Source organism: Aquila chrysaetos, chromosome 11 (genome assembly GCF_900496995.4).
Source record: "Aquila chrysaetos chrysaetos chromosome 11, bAquChr1.4, whole genome shotgun sequence".
NCBI classification, from domain to species: domain Eukaryota; kingdom Metazoa; phylum Chordata; class Aves; order Accipitriformes; family Accipitridae; genus Aquila; species Aquila chrysaetos.
The window spans coordinates 36,228,946-36,241,492 of record NC_044014.1 but is presented as its reverse complement, the minus strand read 5'-3'; the positions used below and the strand labels follow the sequence as shown (position 1 = coordinate 36,241,492).

General features: G+C 39.5%; 1 protein-coding gene across 3 annotated transcripts in view; it reads right to left on the bottom strand.

Annotated features, from left to right (window-relative positions):
* PRKG1 (protein kinase cGMP-dependent 1) overlaps positions 1-12,547 on the bottom strand; it is a 532,766-nt gene that overhangs the window by 326,562 nt on the left and 193,657 nt on the right. For 2 of the 3 annotated variants that reach the window (XM_030030117.1, XM_030030116.2), the window contains exon 3: positions 8,620-8,733. In XM_030030117.1, the coding sequence (XP_029885977.1) occupies positions 8,620-8,733 (114 nt within the window). Of the gene's footprint in view, positions 1-8,619; positions 8,734-12,547 lie in introns of those variants that run through there. The other variant, XM_041127346.1, reaches the window with a different exon arrangement.

Here is a 12,547-nt window from a genome sequence, read left to right as displayed (position 1 = left end):
TTCATTACACCTTTTCTAAAGCCTTAAAGTAGGTGCTGAAGGAAGACTTACAGAAAATGACTAATCCAAGACTAAAACCTTTGAGCTATTCTGCAATTAACTAGGAAATAATCTACATAAAGAGAGGAAAACTAAGACATTCATCAGAGGGTGCTGCATTTCCTGCTCTCTTTCCAACACACTGGCATGCACACCAAAATACTGTACTGAAGAACCTTCTCTTCAATTTTGCAGAAATGTTATCTTTCATAGACTCCCAATACAAGCCATCAACCACGCTTCAGCATCTTCCTTCCATTCCTGCTTCCAAGACAGCTTGTAGTGTCTTCACAGAGCAAAACGACTCAGCCGGCACCAAAAGTCATCACTGCTTTCTGTCTCTCTGATCTAATGAGCACTGCTAGAAAAGACAGCTCACATCGATGCCTCTCCTCCGAAGCATCTGCAGGTGAGCCAATAAAGATAATAGCAAGATTAAACCAACTACAAAGATCAAGGGGAAAACTCTGGGTACTGGCTAAGCACTGTGACAAAGCTAACCTAGAATAAGTTCAATAGGGGAAAAAAAAAAGACAACTGTTCAGTTTAAAAAAAAAGTAAAAAAAGAAAAAAAACAATTCCAGTCAAATGCGCCACAGAAAACTGAGCCCCTAAACTGCAAAACTTTCCATCCTGAAAAGGCTAGCAAAATGCTGACAATGCCAAAGGCAGGCAAACTAAACAAACTGTATTGTTAATGACAAAACAAACAAGCCAACCCCAAAGAGAAGAAAAATCAAAACCCAGTTTATTTTAATTAAAAGCACTAATTAAAGACTTTGAGAGACAGGGCAGATTTTCTCAAGAACAAAGGCAACTCAAACTCCCCAACTACAAAAGCATTTAAAGAAGCAGCAAGCAACCACTAGGGATTTCTTGTTTTTACTAACAGCTCAAATCAAAGAAAGAAAAATCCACACTGACAATTCCTGGAGGCAGGGCCAGTGCTTTATAACCCAGCCAAGCCACATAGCAGCAGCACCGATCCCTCACTTCTTTTTCAGCTCAAATTGCAGTTGCTCCTAACCCAGGAACTGAAACACAGTAGCCTTCAAATTAATATGTTGATCTAATGAAATGGGAAAGAGAAAATATTTCTTCAGAGAATGAAATAAAATCTTGCCACAGCTTACACCTTCCTTATTTATAAGTCATTTTTTATTTCAGTCTCATGATTCTTAGGAACTGGATATACGGGACTTTCATTCAGACCTTTTATGTTAGAAACACTGAAAGGGGCAAAAAAAAGAACAAGAAATGAAACTTTCAAATTTTGGGTCATAGTGTTTAAGTCAGAGTAAGACACTACCTCTCCTCCTGTGTTACCAGGGGTAGAAAACGTCATGTATAGCAGAAAGCATTTATTTCCCAGATAGGATTGGTAGCTTTCAGAAAAAAAGACTTTTCAGTGGTGAAAGCCCAAGTCAAAGAGATGTTTCAATGGATAGAGTTCCTCAGACTCCTGAAGCAGTAAGGTTCAAACCCTCTTGTCCAAAGAATCCTGAAATAATAATCAAAAGCCAGTATGTCCACAGTTGCAGGGGGTGGGGGGGGGAGGTCACACACAGAAATGGGAGAAACAAAGTATATGCAACACAGTTCTGCAAGCTCACAACCTCTTGAAAACGCAAAGCAGCAAAGTGCTGCTTACAAATCAACAAGTAGCCCCATATCTGCTCCTCCACAGCCTCATTGCTCCCTGAATCAGCTTTCCATAAGACCATCAGCATCATTCTCACTCATCATTAGAAAACATGGCTCTTTGCCAATTATTTTTTATTGTACCTCGCTTGCAATATTTTCTCAGCTTTGCTGCGCTGCTAGAAACCAGCTGAAGTTCACAGGATTGAAAATAGTAAGTCAAAACAAAGGACAGGATAAGCAATAACCCTAAAGCTTTTGTACAGATCGTCACCTGCTACACTTTGGAAATGTTAGCGCTGCCACAGCTCTCGTAATTCATGTGGTGACATGAATCTTGAGGCACCAGAACTGCATAAAGATTAAAAAAAAAATCACCATATTGGAAGGAAAACAGTTTAAGCACTGACTTGATACTTAACCACAGCCAAAACCAAACTGATATTCTTTTGCTCAGTCATTTTTCCATTTCCCATATTAAAAACGCAGTTCAAAGGAACAAGCTGCCTTGGCTGGTTTCTAAAGTCAACAGCAAGCTGCAGCACCTGAAATGCCCCAAACTGTACCAGAATTTGTCCATCAAGTAGATAGCCTGGCTTCTGGACCTTCTGATTTTCACTCAGAAAAGTTTATGTGTAGAGGAAGAACGACAACACACAATTTCACACCAGGTCTGTCAGGTGGATGCTACCTGCATGCCACTAGGCAGGACACAACAGCATGCCCAACCTCGGACTGAAACTTTTCATGGTGGGTCATTCCCATCTGCATCATGCCACTGTACTCCTTACTATTTAAAAATAAATAATAATCCAGTAAGTATCAATACACCCCACGATGAATCCTTTAGTATTTCCTCTTTTTTGCCCTGCTTCCTTAACCAGCTCTTATTTTTGCCTTTGACAAGCCTGTTGACATTTCAGGTACACAATGAACTCAGGTGTTGTATCAATTTTTCATTTTGCTCTTCCCATCTCAGAATGTTCTCTTTCATTAGACTGTCTCTCGGTTAAAATTTCACTGCCCTGTGCTGCATGGTTAGGACCACCCGTCCCTATTATTTGTGTCTCCTGAGCCACAGAGACACCATACTGAAGATGCTCCTGCCTACTGAACAAGAAGAGAGGAAAAGAAGTTCTGCTATGTCTTGTCCATTGTCCTCAACATCATTTTCTCTTGTTGTCTTTCCCTTAGAGGAATAATCCAATTCGACTTTGTCACATTACCTGGCAAAAACCATAAAGGTCAGAGAAAAATATAGGCAGTGCAAGGGAGGGTTTAAATTACTTTCTCCAAGGATATATCCATTTATCTCCTAGCAGGCACACCAGACTGATCTGTAACCTGATAATCTCTGGCTTGGCCAACCTGGGTTTTATATCTGTAACATCAGAAAGGTTTTGATCAAATGGCTGAATATCTAATGTCAACTCCTTTCCAACATATGTGATTGTTTTAAGAAGGTCTGAGCAAACTTTACACTAGCTCCCATAACTGTTAGAAGAGAACATAAGAAGACAACATCCTTCTCAAAGGCTTTTAGTGAGTCTCTGCAGTTTTAATTGGCAACTGACTGTTGCCTTATTTTTCCTTGCAAATTATCCACATTACCAAGCTCCTTGTAAAGTTAGGGTAACTTCTGGGGCTGCAGCTAGCAAGCTGGGGAAGTATTTCCATAGGACTCCATTAAAAAAACAGTGGTGAAAATTCAAACTCATCCAAGCTTGGCAATAAATTGATAAACTACTGCCTTAATCACACTGTGCAGCACCGAGTTTTGTACAATTAGCACTGGTGATAAGCAGAGGAGCTTGAGCAACTCTTGTGCTGGCTTTTGAGGAGGCAATCTTAGTTTCACCAGAAAAAATATTTACATAACTTACAGTTTAACAACTTCAGCTTGTGTTTTCTTTTTTTTGCTGATAATATTTTCCTAAAAACATGGGACTGGTGTTCAGTATAACTCTACTGAAACTGGCAGCCTTGTATCGAGATGTTTTTGTGGGAAGTTTTTATCTGAATTCTGCCCCCGAGAGAATATAATTTCAGATGCTAAGGCCACCTCTCAAATAAATATAATATCCTTAGTGCATGAAGAATCCACTCCTTTCACAAAATCAGTGCTCCGTAAAAATACTACTTAACTCTGCGCATGAGATTATTCTTTAAGAGGAATGAGAACTACTGCACTATATCAACAGTAGATAAATTTTGACTTACTAAGAAGGTATTTTGTGTTATCAGATGAAGAATTACAAAGTTTTATATACAACCCAAATTCAACTGGGGTGGTTTTTTTGTCTTTGGGGTTTTTTTTTTTTGGACATCTCACAGTTCCATCTACCACCCATGTTACTAATAAGCAAAACCACATTTCAATTTTAATACATTTTTGCTTCTTTCAGACTCTTATGATAACACACTTGGAAATCCTGTTTGCTTGGCAATGAGCAAGACAAAAACCTTTCTTGGTGTACAGAAAATATTCCCAATTAATGGAGTCTAACATTGAGCTGGGTGGCTTGGGTAAAGCCAAGGTGCACCCCCACATCTCTTGTCCAGCCTCCTGTACCATCGCTGGACTCCCGCACTGATGCTATACCCATGGACAGGAAGAGAAGGGCAGCAGGCTCTTAATCACAGCAAGTCACCCATGGGTCGATGTTTGCCTTGGTGCTAACAGGCAACCAAGGCAGAGTTTTCAGGGATGCCAGCATTCAGCCTGTTAACCTATATAGGTGGTGGTGCCTTACAGGGAGAAAGTAGCCAGCCAGAGCGGAGGTAAATGAAAACAACAAAACTGAGCGTTATTTTTAATATTTGGATCACACGCTGAGTCAACAACGTTATTTCTGAATGATCTGAAAACACAGCTTACTGCCTTTACTATTTTAAGACACTCAACTAGCATCCTCAAAAAGACGACAATAACAATTTGAGATATACAGGTAAACAGGTGTATTTGGAGAATACCACTCTCCCAGGGGAATTAGAGACATCATTTTAGGTGTGACATAATTTATCCGTAATGAGTGGAGTTTTCCTTATTCAAATGCACTGAATTTAATTATTTGTTGGAATCGGGGAGGAAAGTCTGTGATTCTGCTTTAAATTGCAAGTAGCATCAAGTTTTGCATGTAGGCATCTGAAACTCTGGATAATCAATACAGACAGAGGAAGAAATTAGCTGCTGATTTGGATTTCGCTGTAATGGAAGATGATTTGTGAACACCAGCGCTTTAGAAAGCCATGACAGTGACAATACTTGGAGCATCAGACTGAACAGTCTCCACCAGAAAGAACAATTATTCTTTCTGTAATATCTGGAAACGTAAAGCAAAAGCTTCAGAATAACCAAAAAAATCGGATGTCAAAAAACTGTAAGCAGTTATCTTAAAGATGAGGCCACATGTTGTAGAGGAATTTCTTGCAGAAAACGGTCATGGAATAATACTGCAGGGTTTGGACAATCCAGGACTGATAACCGAGAACAGACTCTAAGTGATGAAAGGAATATGGGAAAACGAAATTGCACCGAAACTGTTCAAGGCGAGGAATCGAAACTGTTCAAGATAATACAACATGGGGAAGAAACGAAACTGCAAAGCAAGCATAAAAAGTATAACAAGGTCGAGTATACGTGACTGGCAACAAGATGCAAGTGGAGGGACCATTCGCGTGATCAGAAGAACTTATGCAATTAGATTGTTGTTTAGGCGCGTGAACGACACATGCTAACCAATCAACAAATGGCTTACGCGTGATAGGAAATAGAAACAATATATAACTGAGTGTTGTACAATTAAAGAGGAGAACCTTAACTGTATCAGTGTCCAGTTGTTACTCGGCTCACGTCTCCAGATGGCTCCCTGCTTCTACATGTCATGAGATGTGGCCCTACCTTCCTCAGTGCTTCTGAACACTCAAGGGTTTGGTCACTCTTTCTTCCCAGGCCCTGGTTAAACCCTATCCTGCTTTTATTTAAGACTGCAATAATATTGGAAAAATATTATAACAATTCTCTTGGGACAGCTTTTCAAAAGACCTGTGTTGTCTTATTAAAGAGGTCATACTGAAACAGGAGTCAGATGAGAATAATTAAATTTTAAAGTCTTCTAAATTATTTTTAAAAGACCAAGTCCTTCCTACAGTGATTTATCCCTTTAAGTTTGCAATCTCCTGCAGAGCGAGCACCAGTGGAAGAGCCTATGTAGACTAATGCAGTGAGTAATGACACTAAAAACTTTATTATTTACAAAGCCAAAGCAAGAGTACACATACAAATGAGTTACAGCAAGAGATGTCAACACAGCAGACACATCATTACGGCCCAAAGGCAACACTGAGCATCACACTACCATAATGCATCCTTCATTCAGTCTTTGCTGCAACTTCATTTTTCAAAAAAAAAAAACTTAACATCTTTGTAATGAAGTACTGGCAGGCACATCAAAAAAACACTTCTGACACTCTGGCGGTAATGGAAATCTATCTCATGAAAATTGGGAAGCCCTGACTTAAAGTGTTTCTCTAAATGAAAGTTGGATGATGTCCCTTGACACATCTTCACCATCCCCAGCATCTATGTTGATGGGGTGTCTATTCTCATTACAATCATCAATTGTTCATTTCTCCTGAAATAAACCTTGTAATAATCAAAGTTATCATAAGACTTAATGGAATATTTACTAGCATTTGCCTTTCTAGAGATTTACGACATTTATTTATCATTTAGCCAAAAGAACAAACAAATGTTTGAAGTTGTTTATTAGCAGCAGCGGCAACAATTTCAGTCAATAATATGCCCTAAATTGATCTGCATACCTCCAAGACCTCTGTTCAGTTAGGTCTATCTGAAACAGTTCCCCAAAGTCAAGCTGTGACCTTGTGTGCCACCGCACTTGAAAGGATATAAAGCCAATTACAATCACAACTGCTACTTACTCATGCAATAATGAGAGAGAAAATACCTAAAAGGCACTCGCTGGCATTGGAAATGAGATTACATGCCCGACAGCTGCCAGCAGAAGAAGGTGCGTAATTATCATAATTTTACGATGCCAGTGGGAAAGGACGAGACCATAACAACAAATGCAGACACCTCTTTCTTGAAGAAAGATATCTCTGAGGACAGTTGTAGAAGCGACCTTACTACTGCCCCCAATTTAACCAGGAAAAAAGGATTCGGTAAAAGTGGCAATCTGGAAGTTTGCTCAAGAGGGGAGACTTAGTACATGAAAAAGTAACAGCAAAACTGATAGTAAAAACTGCTGCCAGTATTATTTCCTGTTGGAGTCACTTGTACAAACAGGTTGAAAATGGACACAGGAACAGTGTGACTATGCAGGCTTATATGATGTAGTGCTCGTGGTACTAGAGGATCAGGTGCCTTTTAGCTCTGCATTTCTAAGGGCAACTAAGCAATACTCATCCCCTCATTTCCTTTTCTAGGATTTGACCATCTCCCCTCTTTCTCTGCTCCTTCCAACTTTCTGTAACTGTATTTATCACATAAGCTTGCAGCTTATCTGAATTCATCGCCATCATCAATCCCCCAAACCTTTAATGGGTCAGAAAAACAGGCTGTACATGGAAAATGCGCCTAGGGGGCAGGAAGGTATAGGGAGGAGAGGGTAGCTCAACACGTGCCTCCCACCATTCACACCCATGTTCCCATTGGTTCCTTGGTGGACTAGGAGGAAGGAGATAAAGCATCTCATCGAAGAGCAGCCCAACACACTGTCTGAAGTCTCTGGGGCTGGGGCTGTCCCCGTCAAGCTAGGCATGACTTGTACAGTTAGCACATTTGCTACATCATTTGGGATTATTCCAAAGCATTTGCTAATAATTTGGATTACTCTGAAGCATGAAATGTGCTACTGATGAACTGACTATATCATAGCCAAGGATTTACCTGCAATGAAAAGTACTTGTAAAAAGGCAAGGTTTGTGCACGTAAAAATAGAGTACGGCAGTCAAGTTCTTCAGAATGATGTAAAACACCATGTTCTTCACAAAAAAATCTAGTTATCTCTTCCCATTTTATCATTCCTGCCCATTTGTTCTTTTCCTCTCTCTCTCTTTTTGAACCAAAATTAGGTATTTCTAAAAGGCTTTCTTCTGAACAGGGACTCACATGCCTCATTATTTTGCTACCACTTGTTTGTCTTTGTATTATTCCATCCCATCTGTACCCTTCTAACTTTTCCCCTACAGCGTCTTTAAGCCACAGAACTATTTATCATCACCTATAAAACCTCTCTGCTTAAGATGTCACCATAAACTTTTATCCTCAAGATCAAGGAGGACTGTGATATCATATACCTCAAATCTCAACTATTAATCTGAATTTAAATGAAAACATAGTTATGTTTTATCACATAGCAATGTGATTTTTCCTCTACTTATTGTGCAATCCAGGCTTTTGCCCAGAACATTCATAAAAGAAACCAGATTACAGGATAAGTGCTGGAGACTTAAGAGTAGGGGATCAGTACCATCCAGGTTTTTTGTTTAGCCAGTTTCAGGGGGAAAACAATAACTTGTCCTGAAAAAATACATAAGCTTAACTTACTGAGTTTCCCTTGCTCTTCTAAGCAACCACTATATATATCATGAAATTCAGCAGGAATCATAAGGAAACCTATGGTATTAGCTATGGGCTCCTCTGCATAAGGTAGCATCAACTGTGCTGTGTTAATGTAGGAGGTTCCCTATGTGAACAAACCTGAGCAAAAGAATCCGGTGAAGCACTTCTTTTGCATCTTCTTCCTGCTCACAGTGGCTAAATTCAATACTATAATCAATGCCCTAAAGAGTTTAATTAAGAAAGTGGAACATCTAACAGAGGCTGCAACTCCAAGGAAGAGATGAGAAGAACCCTACTTCCCAATGATATTCCAAGTCATTCAACATCCAAGTTAAAAAAAATGATCTTACTTTTGACAGTTGCTGTTCGGGTGCAATTGTAGAGGATGGCTAACTCCCCAAATACTTTGCCAGGTCCCATGGTGCACAGCTTCACACCTTCTTTTGTCACTTCAACCTTCCCATCTGTGAGGGGGAAAAAAAAAAAAAAAAAAAAGAAAAAAAAAGACTATTTTAAAGGGAAATTAAGTTCTTTCAGACTTAAGTTTTAAAATGTATTTGATTATACTGTGAATAAAAACACGAGAGCCCTACAACTTGAAAACCAATTAAATGTATTATGAAGGAGAACACAAACTCAGAAAAAGGTTAAAAACAACTGTTGCGTATATAAGCTTTCAACACTTGAGGTTTTTTAGTGGGCTATCTGTACAGTCAGGAAATACTAGTACACTAAGCTCAATGGGAACTTTGTTTCATGTATTACACTTTCAGGTGAAATTTTCTCCAATTTTTGTATTAAAAAAGGAAAATATTTAGGTCTTTAACACCACATATGAAAACCACGGAATAATTTTGCTCATTTTCACTGAGAAACTAATCCCTGAGAGCACTTATCCATGAATAACACAGCTATTATCAAAGGAAAATTACTTTGACCTGTGGCCATTATTTAATTCCCATCTCACTGTACCTTTCCTTTTTGAACATTTCATCTTACGTGAGCAAGTCTGCTTTATCTGCTTACCAATACTGTGCCAAGAGGAGACATGTAAGGGGGATTTAAAAGCAAAGCTTGAATGGAAAGAAAGAGCTCAGGGCCAGTCTGGGAGTTTCAAAGGACATCTGAGGAACAAGAGCTGGGAGAAGGGAAGGAATTGAAGATGGCCCCACCACCTTTTGCAGACACAAGTGATGCCATGACAAGAAGCATGGGGGGAACATGGGGTTATCACACCTACAATCACCATTTAGGCTGTAACAAATAAAGTGCAAGACAGAAAAGTGAGAATTTCACATGTTATCTCCCACTAAAAAGCCTCCTCTCATTCAAAATTGGGAAGCAGAATGTTAAGGGATCCTGCTACACCAGTCCGCAGTGCCTCACTGACTTGCTCTCTGTGGGTCTATACGTGGCAAGAGGGAAGATCCGCGTTTACAGGCTCTTACCTGCCTTACGGCTATCTGCATTTGTACATTAGATACCAAACTGGGCCTCGAATGCTTGAAAAAATAAGTAACTCCAATTAATTTGATATGAGATTATACAACCCTACCTCCTGCAGAGGGAATCCAGAGGTACTCACCACAAAGCAAGACCACCATCACAAAAAGAAACTTCTCCTACATAATATACATGCTCTATGTCGTGGTTTAACCCCAGCCAGCAGCTAAGCACCATGCAGCCGCTCACTCACTCCCCCCCCACCCAGTGGGATGGGGGAGAAAACCAGGAAAAAGAAGCAAAACCCACAGGTTGAGATAAGAACAGTTTAATAGAACAGAAAAGAAGAAACTAATAATGATAATGATAACACTAATAAAATGACAACAGCAATAATGAAAGGATTGGAATGTACAAATGATGCGCAGTGCAATTGCTCACCATCCGCCAACTGGCACCCAGCTAGTCCCCGAGCGGTGATTCCCCGCCCCCACTTCCCAGTTCCTATACTAGATGGGACGTCCCATGGTATGGAATACCCTGTTGGCCAGTTTGGGTCAGGTGCCCTGGCTGTGTCCTGTGCCAACTTCTTGTGCCCCTCCAGCTTTCTCGCTGGCTGGGCATGAGAAGCTGAAAAATCCTTGACATTAGTCTAAACACTACTTAGCAACAACTGAAAACATCAGTGTTATCAACATTCTTCACATACTGAACTCAAAACATAGCACCGTACCAGCTACTAGGAAGACAGTTAACTCTATCCCAGCTGAAACTAGGACACTCTAAAATACAGTCCTGTCAGCCCTACATATCTGTGTGTAAATCTACACCACTATACCCATGATACCCCACAAAGCAAGAATGACTCCAGCCTAGACAAAACGCCACACCAATGAGAAAAAGCAAACTTTGAGGACTTTGAAACAAGTTTAGACACCATATCCCTACGAGGCACATAATAAGATAATTCAAATTCAGCAGAAAACATCAAATATTTCCATAGCAGAATAAAGAAAGAGGATAACGGTATGTAGAGGTGAATGGAAGAAGGTATTGTATTAAGGCAGGGCAAACTTCAAAAGGTGCCTTTAAATGCACAAAGTATTTTGGAGGGAGAGAGGTCTTACACTGTCTGGTGCCATACATCCCAAGATCTAGTCCTCATTAAAAAAATTACATTTAAAAAAAAAATCTTGTTATTTATGAAACTAAAAGTTACTCTTTCATAAATATCATGACCTAAAGGTTACCTGGCCTGTGGGAGTGTCAAGATTGCAGCAGTGTATTCTGTAATACAGAAGCACAGAGAGTTTTGGGGGGAAGGGTTGTGTTTATTAAAATTTCTTTATTACAAGTTATGACTAATAAGAAAAGTTTGTGCATATATATATAACATGCTACTATGAAATTACTACCAGAAAGCAAGTATGTATTTCAATATCAAGAGCAAGTCTCTAAAACTATCACTAGTAAAGCAGCAAGTATACTTATAATTGATTACTTATATAAGTACATGTGCGTATGTATATATATGTATACACACACACACACTTTATATATGAGGAGGAGAAAATGCCATTTCCTTTGGGAGACGCTGGCCAGATACGGTGGGCTGGCAGTCGCGGTGTGCACAGTTCTGCAGCTCCCATCAGAGCAGGTAGAAATACATAGGATGACAATGTGTAAAGGCAAACAAAGTATGAGGATATGGCATCCATCACGTTGAGTATTAATACTAGCCATTGATACTGCACAGTTAGCACCTATTAAAGGTCTCCCAAGTATGCACTCACCTATATTCACACAGTAAGCAATGACAGAAATACTACAATACACAATATAATACTTCGGGGCTAATAAATAACCCTGAGAATTATATTCTGAGGTTGCTGATTTATTATTAGCTTCAAATTGACCCCAATCCCATTCCTTGTATAGGCTAACTTCCCTTTAAAAGTCAATTTATTTTTACCATTTTTTTTTATAAATGCTTAATTCATTTGTTCATATACAGAGATATTTATCTCAAGAATGAGCAAAATCAAACTTTCACGGTGCCTCACACACTTCAGAGACTCCTAAATGATTTTGAAGAATACTTTTTTTTTTTAATAGAACTGAGTTTCAGCAGAGCTGAAATGGGGATATTTCTGCAAAAAGCTCTACAGCAAATATCCGCAAAGGGAATGAGTTTACCTCACTTTTAGCTCATGAAGTCATAACCAGTTCCAGAGAAAAGACAGCCAAATCTGAACAGTAGTGCACAAATAGATCACATTATTCAAAAGCATTTTGAGATCTGTCCCACTGCTCAAGATGTCATCTGCTGCTTCCCAAAGCAATCCATGCTGATCATTCATCTTTGTAAGAAAGCTACGTATATTCCCATATTCCATTTCTTTTCTTATAAGGACTTAAAAATAAGAAGCTGGGTTCTGACTCTTACAGCTCAGTGGAGTTTTTTTTGGGGGGAAGCATTTCTCACTCTATTAAAAAATCATGTGGTTCACTCATGATCATGCATGATAACAAGTCAATGCTTCATCATTCACAGATGCTCTCCAAGGATTGAGAGGAAGACGAGATGAAAATTCCCATGAGGGAGAGACGATGCTGGAAAGGAGTGCCTTGGGGTTGGAAAGAGCTCTCTGGAGTAATACACAGAAATATTAGCTCAGTTCCCATCAATTTACAGCCTACTTTTCACATGTAGAAGATTGAGCTCTCATTGCCATACTATGAAGACAAATTCCTGCCTGATTTTGGCAAAGGACTTTGAGATCTGGGTTGGAAAGCATGATGTTGCACAGATTATTTTTACTACAGTCTTCACGA